Raw genomic sequence first — 15699 nt, forward strand, 5'->3', positions numbered from 1 at the left:
ATCTGACTTGTGAACCCAAGAACAAACACTTTTTTTGTTACTTGAAATTTTGTATGTACCCTACTTTCATGTAATAAAGCCCTCTGCATTTGACTTTGTGAGTGTGTTGATGTGTGTGGTTCAACCAGTATATATACACAGGAATTTGTACTTGAAAGTTTTAATTTAAAGTGTACAGTACCTTGATGAATAACAAGATAAATTATTACATAACTCATTTTTAAATTTTTAAACTGAAGTGCATGTCAGCTTCACTTGTTTCATAAATAATATGTATATATTATTCACTGTTCACCCCTGAGCTTGCTAATACATCTCTATGACCTATATAAAATAAATTATATCTGATTATAAAAGATTCTCAGTGAATCTGAATTGAAACACAAAGTTTTTCTGGCAGAATTCAGCATCCCCTTGACCGGAGTCTAAAGTTCATACCATTTTACAGCATGTACACAACTCATAAATGCCACAGATAACCCTGCCAGTAAATTCACCCTCTGTATTTGCAAACTTCCTTTACCACCAGGATTGATTTCTCTCTCTCAGCGTCCTGTCCAAAACAGACAAATAGGCTTATTAGATCAGGCACAGACCATTACTTTGCTTTCAAAGACAAAATTGAACCTACTTTTGTTCACGACCCACCATAGAAAGCTGTATTTCCGTTTTGCTCCTCTAAGAGCAAACACTATGATTCCACATCCATAGGACAGCGTATAGACTGGAAAAAAGTACAATGTGTAAACATGTAAACATAGAAAGTATTTTCCAAAGGTGTTTTTATATCTTGCATGCTGAAAAGTCATGTGGCTTTACCATGATATGAGTTGAGGTTTATTATGGCCACGAAAAATGCAAAACAAAATCCCCAGCAAACATCTAAAGAGAATTAGACGAGTCCAATGTAAAATTTAAGGACACTGTTTAATCATATGGTATACATCAATGGAAAATGTAACTTACCAAATCACGATAAGATTATCAATCAGCTATAAATCATATACAGGCTTTTAGATAATAACAAATTAATCATGAGTCATTTGTTGGTGATTAATATTTGTGTTATTATTAATCTGTTGTAAATTAACTATACATTTATGGTACAAATCAGAGCCAAATGATTTACCTCCTCTCTCATATGGACAGCCTTTGCATTTCTTTGTATGGGCTGGTAGGCCTAAGAGGGAACAAAACAAATTACATTGTCACTGTCAAACAAAATATGAGGGTTATGAGATCATCTGAAATGACAGGTCTACATTTTGTAGAAAGGACAGGTAAAACATGTCTTAACGTGGTTTATTTTAAAACAAAGTTCAACTTACCACACGTCATGCCAAAAACCTCAAATATTATGGTGAAAACCACAGAAAGAACTAATGGAAGTACAAGAGCTGCAAATACAATGGAAACATTCTGTTATAAACTGAAAATATCCCCAAAATAAATAAATAGATAGATATATTGGTTGATAAATTAGACTAGAGGAATTGTCCAATCAAAGTAGTATTTTGCATGATATACTGTATGTCCACTTACAACGAAAGGGCCTATAGAGCGCTACTCCACATCCCAGTCCAAAGCAGATTGCATAAAAATGGTAATATTTATCTGAAAAATGTTCATAAAAATAGATCAAATCAACTAAATATCAGCTACAAAAAGGGACATTTCTGTCCTGACATTGTGTGCCACCACCCTTTAATGCAGGCATTGAAGTGTACATACAGTGCTGGTAAAAGTTAAAAGTGAAGTCCCTTCCATATTCCTGAAAAAGAAGCATTATCATGACCTTGTGGTGACAGATCAACACAGTTGGTTTAATGGATAAACACATATAGGACGAGACAGTGAGATACACACGTACACACACAGAGCGGTAGTGGTGGCGGGTTGGGTAATCGAGAAATAAAGAAAAAATTATAAAATAAAGAGTAATGAACCAAGTAGAAACACAAGTGGACCCAGGGACCCAGAAACAAAGATATACATACCATTTACGATCAGCTGCAGCTTTCTGCTCTTGTCAGGTGTAGCAACAACAGGTCAAACACACACAAAGAAGACAGCTTCTTGAAGCTGGTCAAACCACTCTGCCAAGTTTTGTTCACAGACAGGAGGAAAGTCCCAGATAAAAAGTGTTTTGCTTTCACATTCGTTAAGTCTGTCTTGCAGCTTTTAAAACCACAGACTGTCACAGGCTCAAAGGAAGTGGGTAAAACCAAGGGTAACTTTCAATATTCTTTTTTTCAGGTTCAATCATGTAGAAAGCATTTTTGATTTTGGCATTTGCACCATGTTTACATACAATACAGATGTAAACAAGGAAAAGGAATACTTGTAACTTTTTAAAAACTCATTTAGTGTCAGTCAGTTTGGGAGTAGGAGTGTTGGTGTAGCTCTATTTACATGTAAACCACTGTGCCTACTAGAATTGATACGACCGGTCAATCAATTAGTCTAGTGACCAAAAATAAAAATTATGATAATTGATTAATCATGTTACTTTAAGCAAATATGCATTCAGCCTGATTTTCTATGGTTTATATGGCTTTACATTGAATATCTTTGCATTTTGGACAAAGGTCATCTGAAGAAATCCCCTTGGGCTCTGGGAACTTTGCATGGGCATTTTCCTCTTTCTGTCAGATGACCAAACAATTAGGCTACTCAGACAACCAAAAATTGGACAATTGAATCAGTAATGAAATAATCATTGGTTGCAGCCATAATCTCAAACTGTACCTGTAACCAATGAGGTTATAGTTGTAGTTTCACCATAAAACCTCTAGATGGAAGTAGTGCTTTCACGTCCTCTGTATATCTGGCTGCAGCCCAATATCCCGCAATGCATTCTGGTACTTGAAGTCAATATGACTGCTACCGTTCGTTGGTTGTAAGATGCTGACGTCACACTTAAAACTACATTTCCCTTTCCAGCGTCAGAGATTTGAATGTAGTGCAGGGGGTAGCTTTTTCCTATCGATGATCTCAACTCAAGTTTCCTCTGTCAGCTTCACGACGAGACCCTGAGAAAAGTTAACAAGAATGACAAAAGTATCGTCTCGGTTGACCACCATCGACGTCTGTGGCGGGAAGAGGAGGAGGGCTGTCAACGTTGTCTAAGTCACGACAATGCGGTTCAAACAAAGAAGGCAGTGATTTGCGGTCTTGGTGGTTTTTGTCCTGCTATAGCCAGGGCTGGGTCCCGTTATAGTTGTTGAGTCGGTGGCTCGCCAAGATGTCTATGGAGGAGCGGGACTGTGCTGAGGCGGTGCTGGTGACAGAGGCCGGGCCGCAGTGGCTCCAAGCCGAGGTAGAGCGTCTCAATCGGGAGCTGCGAGAAACGACACAGGAGAAGATCCAGGCTGCTGAGTATGGGCTGGCGGTGCTGGAGGAGAAACAACAGCTCAAGCAGCGATTTGATGAGTTGGAGACAGAGTACGAGACGGTCCGACAGGAGTTGGACCAGCTGAAGGAGGTAACCTAAGGTCCCAAAGAAAAGCCACACAGCCAGTTGTTGATTGGTACCGATATGAGAAAATTAGCTGGACGGTAACGGTGCAACGATGGTCAACACTGACTTTTCCAAGGGTTGTGAACGTGTCAGTCAGAGCTATAATGAGACCCATGATGTTAACTATCAGTCACTGGGTCCTGTTTCTTTAAAGCTCGGCCACTGCTTTGAGTTATTTAAAGTTAAGAAGAAGAACAAACTAGATTTTAGTGCTACAAAGTATAAGTAACCAGTTGGAAGTCTTACGAGTTGTTAATGAAGTCAGTTTTGATAAACCATCGTATGCGTTTCACCTTTTTTCTTAGTTTAATCTTTTCTTCACTTTGAAGGAAACAAAACCTTCTGGTCACTTGCCCGTACTTGCTCTTGGTATGTTGAGTTGAGGCCTTCAGACATTTGCAGATTCAGTAGCATGCCAAATGTTCATGTCTAAGTGGCCAGTAACCTATATCTGTCATGTAATTGGGTCAGAAAGGGTCAGACTGCATTATAAGACAGGAATGGTTCAGCTGTTATGTGAAATTCAGTCAGAAGTGCATCCATCCCTCCACTGTATTTTTATAACTTCACCTATCTTGATTTCCTAATTGGCTCCTTGGATTGATGCTTCAAACCCACAACTACAACAGTAGCATCTGCTTTCTACAGGTTTCTACTCACCATCATTTTTGGGAGGACTTTTCAGTGTGTAAGACACTTCCAGTGGCTCACTTGGCCAAGATTTTTTCATCTGTCATCATTGTATTAAGCTACTAGTAGGGCTTGACTGATACTGGATTTTTGATACCAATGTTAGGGGGTAGAAAAATCCTGATATCTATATATCATCTGATAATCTTATATATAGAGAATATATTCAGAAACACACAGGAAGAGTTAATGTCACTGGGAATTTAATCATTTTAAATAACTATGAATAAAAAACAAACATGTACATATTAAACTTGAATTAAGAAAAAGGATCAGTTATATATAATGCTGCTTATATAACAAATATAAATATAAAATAAAAATAATCAGTGCATATTGGACAACATATATGCTGATACCAGTATATCTGCAAATATCAGCTGATAATATTGTCTGATCAATATATCAGCCGTATTATGACTTGAAGCAATTCTGTTATAGAGCCAATCTCTTCACATCTATCATAACTTATATCCATGTGCGGAATAATTCGATTAATTGAGTTAATATCCAGGTTTCTTTATTTTTCTTTTGTAATGTCAATAGATACAGCACACTATTCAAATGATATGAACCGTCAGAAAGGCCTTGGCCTCAGGTGAGATGGGTGAAGCAGCAACTAACAACCAGCACAACTCAATACGACAGGCTGAGACTAAACATGCAGCTAACTTTAATATCTTCATAATAAAGAAATGCTTTTTTTTCAAATCCTACAAAGATAGACATTAATAGGAGAGATGATGTCTGCTGATGTTCCTAATTTGTGGGGAAATTTGACTGTGATTCTAGGGAGAAGTTGGGTTTTTCCCATCTGTTCAGCAGAATTTTCTTGTAGACCGTCTCATCAGCCATTAGAGGAAGTGCATCCTAACATACTTCCACATTAGCTTCAGCATTCAGCAGTCATGGTTGCCACTTGTTATGGACAAGGCCTCCACCATCACTCTTAATAATTTAGTGTACTGGGTTTATGTTTACTGTCTTTCAACTCAGCCAGGGTAGCAGCATTCTTAGTCATTTACAGTAAACAACAACAAATCTTTCTTTCTGGTGCATAATGCATAGTATTGCACACAGGTGACTGCTGTTAATAGTGAACAAGACAGAATTTACTCTCTCACTTGGCTGTAAAAGGCATCTTTATTTGGAAACTTTAACTAAGTTGATGGAGTACAATTTCCAACAAATAAATCCAGGGCTGCAACTAATGATTCCTTTTGATGCAAGTAATTTGTCGCTGAAATGTCAAAGAATAATAATAATACATTTCACACTTTATAAGAATAAAAGGTAACCCAGGTGTAGTCCAAAACCCAAAGATACAGAAGACAGTAACACTGTATTTGAAGTCAGTTTGCTCCTCTGAATGAGTTTCTGTGGATCATTGACCTATTCTCAGGTTTCTGTTGACGTTAATACATTTTGTCCAGATTACATCATTCATGGTACAGATCAGTCTAGTCACTACATGACTCGTTCTCTGTATATCTAATGATCTTATGATTCTGACTGCTACTTCCCTCTTTAGTAGAGCTTACATTATGACTGCTTGTTGCACATATATCATATATTATTTTTAACTTAGAGAAAAATCAGGGAGAGGGAATTGGGCTGGATGTTGGTGGGGAGGAGGGCTTCAGCTCTGTGGTGGGTTTTCAGGACTTTCTTGGACAGTAGTTGTTACATCACCAGTCTGGCTCAGTGTCAGTGCATGTTGGCTGGATATCTGCAATCATTTAAGTCGCCAGTCTGACATCAACTTTGTTCAACCTGTTTAAACAGTTAAGATGTTGTCCTGACTGTGAATATGGTTAACTTAAAGATCCCATCTGGACGTATAAAATCACTGCTTTGAATGATAATTTGTGTCTTAAATGGATTTCCCTCCCAAAAAGTTCAGTTACCTAGATGAAAAATCATATCTTAAAGTCAAATCTACTCCGTCTCCCTCATTTAAAAAGTCCTGAATAATCAAAATATTTTTTTGTTTGAAAAGTTTAACTTCTGGACATTCAATGTTTTCTACTTCACTGAAAAGTCGATTCTCAGTGTTTCTACACTGAGGGCTTCAAGTTCACACAATTGTGTAAGTTGCAAACTGCAGCACAACTGGCTTCCCAACTACAGCAGCTGTCGTGTGTGTGTCACAAAATGGTGCCCATACATAGATGTCTTAAACTTAGATTTCAGGTGAGCACAGATCAACTTAAGCAGATGAATGTGAAAACAGCCTTCTTCTTAAACTCTGTGCCTTTCACTGATACAAAAACACACAAACATACAAAGTGTTTCACGTAATGAAAAATACATGATTAAAGGCAATAATAAAAATATCAACCATACAACACAGGGCTGGTAAAGGTTTAAGTCACAGCACCAATAAACAAATAGGACACAGACACATAAACAACCACAAAAAATCTAAAACACAGATGAGAACACTAAGTTGTTTTCAGCTGCTTCATAAAAGTGTCACAGGAGTCTAGAGATCATGGTCAGTAAGAATAAGGAATACACATGTTTTTAGTATGTAGCAACTTTAAGCATAAACACTTTGCTTGGTATCTACTTATTACTGCATTTACAAGCTCACTAGTGGTCACAACCATTAGTCGCCTCCATTAGACTTTGCCTTGCTCACCTCTCTGGTATGGAAAAACCTTTATTGGACCTAACAGTACTTGCATGTGAATGTGTTATCCAACAGACCAGCATTATCTGGAGTTTTGTTTTTGTTATTTTTTGTCCGAAATGGCAGAATATTATATAAAAAGCAGCAGCTCTTTGTAGAAGTCAGTTTAATAGAATAGCAACATAATGATAATCACAATATGTAGTTTCAGAAATGATGAGAAATTACGTAAATGTTTATTTTTAATTTCTTTTAGAACAATATGTTTTTAGATTCATTTGATCAGATACACTTATACAATCTAATGAAAGCTCACAGCTCTGCCATTAATTATGGCGTTATGAAGCTTATACAGTTTTGGCTTTTGTTTGTTTACCCCATTTACATATAAAATAAAATATATGAACAGAAAACTTTGACACTTACTAAATATTGATATTTTAAACTTTCCACTCAGAATAAAATGTACGTTTTCTCGACTCCGATTTCCAAAACAGACCGAACTGTGGATGGCAGCAGCCTCCAGTTGGCTCATATGTGTCACATGAGTATGACAAATTCAAATTTACACAATTCAAATGCAATCAGTGGTTGCAGTTATCTATTTCTGTGCTCTGTTAGTGTGTGTTATAAACATTATCAAATAACAGTGACAATAAGTGCAGCACCAGAGTGGCACTGCTGACAAATGCAGTTAATAGGAGGCCTCTGGTGTTTTTGAATAAATACTGTTTGGGTAAGAGGATGCTTATCTATTGCCAGTGGTTATTCTTGCCTTGCTTGTGGTTCTTAGATCTTGTCTTGCTTTTATTCCTTGTTCAAAGGAGTTTGTCCTTTCTGTTTGTCCTCAGGCCTTTGGGCAAGCTTACTCAACCCACAGGAAGGTGGCATTAGATGGGGAAAGCAGGGAAGAATCGCTGATCCTGGAGTCCGCCAGTAAGGAGGCTCTCTACCAGCAGAAAGTCCTGGAGTTGCAGAATGAGCTTCGACTGTCAAAAGCCTCCATCACCAGTGCACAAGCTGAAAATGAGCGCCTGTCATCCATTGTCCTGGAAATGAAAGAGGTTATAATTCAAATATATAAATTGTAAAAAGCTTGGATACAATGTTAAGTTTTTGCTTATTTGAAAACTACCTAAATGTTACATAAGATCTTATTTCAAGCATGCCACTCCGAATATATAAAGGTTTTTGTGTTTGAATACTCATGATAATACCCTGTTTAATAATGGCACAATTTACAATCAAACTAAGATGGAAGAGAAGTTGAGTAAAGCTGGCAAAAGTTGAGAATGAGTCCAGGCCACCACTTGTTGTCGGGGTGAGCTGTGAAAGAGTTGGTGCTTGTAGTGGGGGGAGGGTCAGTAAGCAGGATCACAGTGAACCCAGCAGGAAATATGATGTAATGGTCCACTGTGAGTGGCACAAAGGATGTCTTCCGCCAGAGTTGTCTGTAGCATGGATTGGTAAGTGGACCATGTCTTCCTGTCGTCATTACGTTCGCCTGCTAAAGTCTTGTCCTCGTGGCATGTGAAACATGCTGACATACTGATCTTCATTTCACTCACAGTGACTGGACAATTTCAAAGATGCAGCTTCCATTGCCTGGTTGATGTTGTCCTCAATCAGTGACAGTAAATACTAATTTTAATTAGTTTATTTGCATGCAGCCTGCCCTAACATATCGCCATTCCTCTCTTTTCTCCTCTCCATCTGTGTGCAGAATTCAGAGATGGTGGAGCTGCAGCGCGGTCAGCTGCGTGATGACATCAGGGAGTACAAGGTGCGGGAGGCTCGTCTGCTGCAGGACTGCAGTGAGCTGGAAGAGGAGAACATCTCTCTTCAGAAACAAGTGTCTGTGCTGAGACAGAACCAGGTGCGACAAACAAACACACTTCCTTACACACCTTGAACGTGATGATTTTTGTTCCTGGTTAAACACTTTTTTAAGACTCAATTTTCCCACATGATTGCATTTTGTTTTAATATAACCACAGTCATTGTGTTAGCAACAAGGTCTATATTACAAAAAGAAAAACCTGCTCCAAATAATCTTGAAGGTTTTTGTTATTAAAATGGGAATTAAAAAAAAAATTCTACTATACATACTGAATTGCGCATTGTGCAAAAAAACAAACAACCTCCCATGGTTTTACTCTATTGTCATATGGTCATTGACAATATTTTAATACAGGAAATACAGTGGACACTACTTAATTGAATGAAATTATTCACAGCCTTATTTATATTCTTAAATCATTTGTATAGGTGGAATTTGAAGGCCTAAAGCATGAGATCCGCCGTTTGGAGGAGGACTCCCAGTGTTTACACAGCCAGCTGGAGGAAGCCATGCGCCTCAGAGAGATCGCTGAGCGCCAGCTAACGGAGGCCTTAGAGACGATTAAAACGGAGCGTGAGCAGAAGGCCGCCCTGCGCAAAGAGCTCTCACATTACATGACCATTGGTGGCTCTGTGTACAGCAGCTCTTTCAATATCTCCATCGACAACCTAAAACTCCACGACGATCCTTCCACCGTCACAGAGCCTGATAATGACGACCTAATCCGAGGCTTCGAGAATGGCTTGGTTAAGGCAGGTGAAGGTGATGAGGACAACCGAGCTGCTGTGAACAAGAGAGGAGAGCACTTCAAACCGGCTCCTAGCCTGGTAGACGACCTGCTGAGTGAGCTCAACATCTCTGAGATCCAGAAGCTTAAACAGCAGCTTGTACAGGTATGACCATCAAGCATTATTACCTGCTGAAGAGTAGATTTAAGTAGATTTCTCTGGCCTGTGGTTCTCTGACTTTGCTCGACTCTGCAAGCCCAGTTCCAAGGACTGTGTTGAAAAATGATATATGAGATACTCTCATTCTTGGAAACAAACAGCAACTCTGTTTTTCCTGTGATGTGCTATTTCTTGCACTTTTCGGTCATCACCAGGTTTAATTCTGTCACACACCACTGATAAATAAACATCTTCATGGTGACTGAACTAAATTAAGTATAACTTTAGGTTTTAATACAACATCTATATTAATCACAGACATTTATTTTAAGATATTTATGAAAAAGAGATTCTCAAGTAAGCATCACTGCAGTGCCTCAAATATGATTTTTCTTTAAGACCTTAGTCACAACCACTTTTATATTCTCTGCTCCTAACTTTTTGTATTTATTGAACCAGAATATTCATAAAAACACAGTGCTGTCTACTCTTGGCTGAATGGATGTAAAGAAAATATTTTCTCATGTTTGTTATGACCATGTGCTACAAAGTTGGCCAATGACTCAAAATGTATTTGTTGTTACTTTAGGTTGAGCGGGAGAAAGTGGCCCTCATCAATTCCCTACAGGAGATCCAGAAACAGCTGGAACAGGCCTACGGGACTGTGTCCGAACAAAAGGAAACCGTCAACAAGCTCACTGAGAACCTCAGCGCAATGAGGAAACTCCAGGCCAGTAAAGAGCGCCAGTCTGCCCTTGACAGTGAGAAAGACCGGGACAGCCATGATGACGGAGACTACTATGAGCTTGACATCAACGGACCTGAGATCCTGCAGTGTAAATACACTGTGGCTGTTTCTGAAGCTGGGGAGTTGAGGCAGGAACTGAAGACACTGAAGGCACAGTACGAGGAATGTCGGACACAGTACGAAGATGAGAGAACACGTCTGGAGAGTGACGTCCAGGACTTGAGGTCAAACTTAGCATCCCTGGAGAAGATTAGCCAAACAGACAAAGCGGAGGTGGCTCGTTTGGAAAAGGAGCTCCGTCTGGTCAGCGAGGCTGCAGGAGAGTCACTCGGCAGCCTTAATTTGGCGCAGGATGAGCTCATAGCTTTCAGTGAGGAACTGGCTAATCTCTACAACCATGTATGTATGTGCAACAATGAGACTCCGAACCGTGTCATGCTTGACTACTACAAGGAAGGCAAGGCCATTATTAGAAGAGGGCAAGAAGGGAAGGAGCAAAACTCTGCTGTACTCCTCACTAATGGACTGATCAGTGAGACTGACCCTGGAAAGTCAAACTCCAGTAGCACCACAGTTACTCCAGCTCCAGCCCTAGAGCACCGCCCAGAACCCATGAACATCTATAACAGTGTAGCTATCATCCGAGACCAGATCCGCCACCTACAGCAGGCAGTGGATCGCACCACGGAGTTGTCACGCCAGAGACTTGCCAATATGGAGCTGAGCGCAGTAGCAGACAAGGACAAAGAGGCTTGCATGGAAGAAATTCTCAAAGTTAAATCCCTGCTCAGCACCAAAAGGGAACAGATCGCCACACTCAGAGCTGTGCTGAAGGCCAACAAACAGGTCAGAACTGTGTACATGTTTGTTGTTTATGTTTTTCTTTTCAGAGGAAGGGCGTTTTACTTATGCACAACAGAAAGAAATAACTGGCTTCAGCAAGATATAACTGAGTTTGTATTGATATTGAAAATTGATAACTCTGTAACATCTTGTTCCCTTTAGACTGCCGAGGTTGCTCTGGCCAACCTGAAGAGTAAGTATGAAAGCGAGAAGGTCATGGTGACTGAGACGATCATGAAACTCCGCAATGAACTCAAGGCTTTGAAAGAAGATGCTGCCACTTTCTCCTCTCTTCGAGCCATGTTTGCTACAAGGTTTGACAATATTTCATCCATGATACACATTTCACTTCTGAAAAACATTTAATGAATCGTTATGCAACATCCTGGTGGTCAAGCAGTCCAGGTGTCAGTCCAAATACTTGTCACACGTTGTGGTGCGTGTCACCACAACGTGTGACAAGTATTTTACCATCTATTACGGGATAAAAAAAGGCCAAAAAGACAGGACATATTTTCTCAATGTAAGTTTTCAGCACATTTTCCTTAAAAAATGTAATATTCAATTTTAGTGTTAATTCTTAGAGCTGCTGAAATGTTTTATGTGAATGTCTGTCTGTGAATGTCTGTCTGTGTGTGTGCGTGTATGTTTGTGAGAAAGACACAAAGCATTGTGGGAGCTGTCTGATGTAATACTTCTGTGAGTCAGCTAACAGGGACCTCATCCTCCCATCTGGAAAATGCTGTCTGGGGAATGGAGAAAACATGTGACAGGAGTAGAAATTCAAGGCAAATTGCACCATCTGCTGGAAATAGCTTTTATCTCTTATTTCTTCCTTTTTCCCCTCGTTCCTTCTTCCTCTCCTGTCTCTTTCTCTCAGGTGCGACGAGTATGTCACCCAGCTGGATGACATGCAGAGGCAACTGGCTGCTGCCGAGGATGAAAAGAAGACCCTGAATTCTCTGTTACGTATGGCCATCCAGCAGAAACTGGCTTTAACCCAGCGCCTGGAGGATTTGGAGTTTGATCATGAACAGGCACGCCGCAGCAGTGCCTCAGCGGGAGGAGGCAAGGGCAAAACAAAGGGCAAGGGGGCCTCTTCCAATCGTCATGTAAGTCGGTGGCAATCCTGCAGAGCCTCCTCAAAGTCACAAAGCAAAAGAGTTCCCTTTTTTCTTCTGCAATGAGATTCACAAGGTTTCTTGTAGCCTTTGAAATCTTCTGCATCCTTTTTTAGGATACTTACATCTTTCCAACTTTTTTTTTTTTTTACCATCAAAAAAAAAAATTACGCTTTTGAGTTTAAGTTGCTGTTATTTTCAGGGCAAATTAACACTCAGCATTTATTCAGTTGGCACAAATCTCCCAAACATGGAGTACAAGTCTTACCTTGCCTGCAATAGTTACATAAATGTTTGGCTTGAGAACCACATGAAACTGGAAACCTACACGCTAAATTTAATTAAACTGACATTTGCTTCTAGGCGGCATCTCTTTCTAAGTTGTTAAGTGTCAGCATGCATAACTTGACATGGGAAATACCCAACTTTCATCCATGTGTGAATTCTGTGACAGATTAATGTACATGTGAGTTGTTTTGTGGGTGGAGACAGCAATGTGGGTCAATGATGCCTTACTAAATCTACAAGTGATAAAAAGATATGAAAAAAACATTTGCCATCTAGTCTGAAAACTTATTTGAGAGGATCTGAGCCTGATCTGACCACAATATATATTTTTTTTACCATTTTTATACCAAAAATGAAAACAAACTGCACACTGTCTCACTCACTCTTCTTAGTTTTAATAAGTAACAGTGTTTCAGTCGCTCAGACCTTCATCAGGCATTGCTGTCTGAAGGTCTGAGCAAGACTGAGGGAGAGAGTTTTTTTTTTCATTTTTAGATTGCACCTTCCTCCTACGCACCTGTCACTGATGTGTGCAGAGATATCTTTCTTTATTCTTCACCAATTTATACGATTTTTTTATTGTTACCATTTTATTATGTTATATTTCAACAGATCTTGAAACATTTTAAGTTATATGAAACTTTGTCTGAAATGTATTTGAGGGGCAGTAGTGGTCAGAAATGTTGTAAATATGCTGTGTACCTCGAATATTACTTTTAATTTATATGTAATCTGAGTTTGAAGTGCAATTTTCTTTCTATCCCAGTAGTCCAAAATATCTCAAAATCTCACTTTCCTAACTGTTTAATTAACTCAATTAATCATTAATCACTATAATGCAAACGAAATCAATCACCAATCAGTTTAATTCAATGATTCTGTTTTATCTTTCCATTCACAGTAAATCTCTCCAAGTCAAGTGTCCTTAAGGTGGTTCGTCAGTGACTGTGACGGATGGCAGTCACCTGTTCTCCTGGTTTCTTCAACTCTCTAATCATGCTTCAAATCATGTGATTGCTAACACAAGAACATACCCAACAGTATTTGCAAAGGGCCTTGTTTTAGAGTGCCAAAACAAACACGTACAGTTCTTTACAGTCTTGTCCAGATATGTGACTGCATAAAACGCAACACAAAGCATCAGCTGCCCTCTGCGGTCTGTCAGTCTTCCAACAGTATACACCACTATCCTTACTGAATCATAGGAAGAATCAAGATGTGTTTTGCTGATTAATCTTTGCCTGTGTAATCCTGACTGAGCACTTTCTGTTTTACTTATTTGCTCTTAGCTGATTCCACTCTTTCTAAACTCTAATTGTTTCAAATATTATACTACAGTATATATGTATTGGATGTGCATGTTTATCTGTCAGATTCCTCACGTCATTTCCAAGTGACTATTTTATTCATATTTATTTCATAGTAACATAAAATTCAAAGCGGTCCTTTTTAACTTTGAACTGACTGTTTGAAATCAAAAGACAAAAGAGCTTTTCTGCCTTAAGTTGTTTTCTTTTTGGCCTTTGATGAGGGATGTTATTCTGACAGCCCAAAGAAACAAGCACGATTTTTGATAACAGTATCTCCTGCTTATCTCATGACAAAATAATATAATACTTTGTTTTCATTGAATGGTCCTTGAAATATGGAGCTTCAAATTCAGGGTCTTAATTAGATTTTATATAACTGGGGATTTGTGGACATGGAAGAGCTGTTACAAATTATGCTTGCTACAAATAATTGTAATAGTATTGATACAAAATGTATTTAAGGATTTCTAAGTTAAGGTCAGATGTTAATAGTATTCATAAACTTTATTCATGAAGGAGAGTTTTTTAATATTGTTTTAATACAGATTTTTGTAAACCCTTTGTGTCCTAAATTTCACTGTTGTCAAACAAAACACCTGCAGTGCCATTTTGTGTGTTTTATTATGCAAGTGCAATTTGCAAACATGGTTAAAACTTCATGTTTATGCTATGTCAAAATATTTTACTCATTGTTGCTTACATTCTTGGTCCCAAGTGATTTTTTTTGTATGTTTTTACTACAACTGCTTTTCTATTTATTTGCCACTGTTCAGACTGCAGGATGTCATCATCCTCTTTGTTTCATAAGGGAGTACGAGTGGAGTTGGGTGATCCGAATTTCAGGAGGAAAGAACCTGTGGTAAAACACTAGCAAGATTCATGACTGCAGGCAACTGTCTATGCTAACAGTTATGGTTGGTGAAGAAATAAATCTAACTTTCACAGTTCTGAGGTGTCTGTTCTTTTGTAGTTAAACCATTCAGATTTTTAAACATCACATGCATTATTGTACATACAAATGTCCCAAATTATATAAAATGTGTAATTTTTTAATATGACTATTTACACAATAAACTATGTAAAACTGAAATATGATTATACATGGGACTCTAAAATAATACATTTAATCTTACAGCACCTTTATTTATAGTGAAACTTAAGTCCTACAGTATTTACAACAGAACACAATGTAAAGAAAACTCTTAATTATACAGTAATGCACATTAACTTGATTGTTGGTCTCAGAATAATTTAGGGAAATCAGACAAAAGGTATATTATATAGAGTCACTGGCCACTTCATTCGGTACACTTGTGCAATCTAAGTAAATCCAATCAACAGGTCTGCTATAAGTTCTACATTTATGAAGTTTGAACATGTTCAGTTTTTGCTGACATTGTCAAGAAGGTGATGATGCTGCTTCATGATTATTATTGAGGTCATAGTGGGTGATGGTGGTGTACCGGGGTGCATCATACTGAATGGTGTTCCTAATATTTTGTCCACACCATTAACATACATGAGGGGGGCAAAATATTAGGAACACCATAATGTACCTCAGTACGCCACTACCACTTAGTATGACCTCAGTAATAAACATAAATTGAATTGAAATTATCACCTTTTCGATAATGTCAACAAAAACTGAAAATGTATAAACTTAAAAAAGTAGAATTTAAAACAAATGTTTTATTGGATTGAATTATATTGCACAGGTGTAGGTGAGAACGGGGTTGGTAGTCACACTTTTTACTTTCCTTTGAATTCCTCATAAACCATAAACTGAATAAATTCCCTTTTAATTTGTAATGAAAGCC

General features: G+C 38.4%; 1 protein-coding gene and 1 long non-coding RNA gene across 2 annotated transcripts; one reads left to right on the top strand and one right to left on the bottom strand.

Moving 5' to 3' along the window:
- Positions 1–856: 856 nt before the first annotated feature.
- On the bottom strand, positions 857–1621 carry LOC128356152 (uncharacterized). The gene is made up of 4 exons (XR_008321156.1): positions 1543–1621; positions 1329–1397; positions 1130–1180; positions 857–882 (listed from the first exon to the last, which is right to left on the bottom strand). It is a non-coding gene; the product is annotated as an uncharacterized LOC128356152 (long non-coding RNA).
- A 1383-nt stretch (positions 1622–3004) lies between these two features.
- On the top strand, positions 3005–14819 carry bicd2 (bicaudal D homolog 2 (Drosophila)). The gene is made up of 8 exons (XM_053315324.1): positions 3005–3484; positions 7697–7909; positions 8569–8721; positions 9114–9578; positions 10162–11166; positions 11326–11477; positions 12044–12275; positions 13474–14819. The coding sequence occupies exons 1-8, from the start codon at positions 3245–3247 to the stop codon at positions 13474–13476; spliced, it is 2463 nt and encodes an 820-aa protein (XP_053171299.1). The 5' UTR covers positions 3005–3244; the 3' UTR covers positions 13477–14819.
- Positions 14820–15699: the final 880 nt, after the last annotated feature.

The sequence above is a fragment of the Scomber japonicus genome, chromosome 3 (assembly GCF_027409825.1).
Source record: "Scomber japonicus isolate fScoJap1 chromosome 3, fScoJap1.pri, whole genome shotgun sequence".
Taxonomy (NCBI): domain Eukaryota; kingdom Metazoa; phylum Chordata; class Actinopteri; order Scombriformes; family Scombridae; genus Scomber; species Scomber japonicus.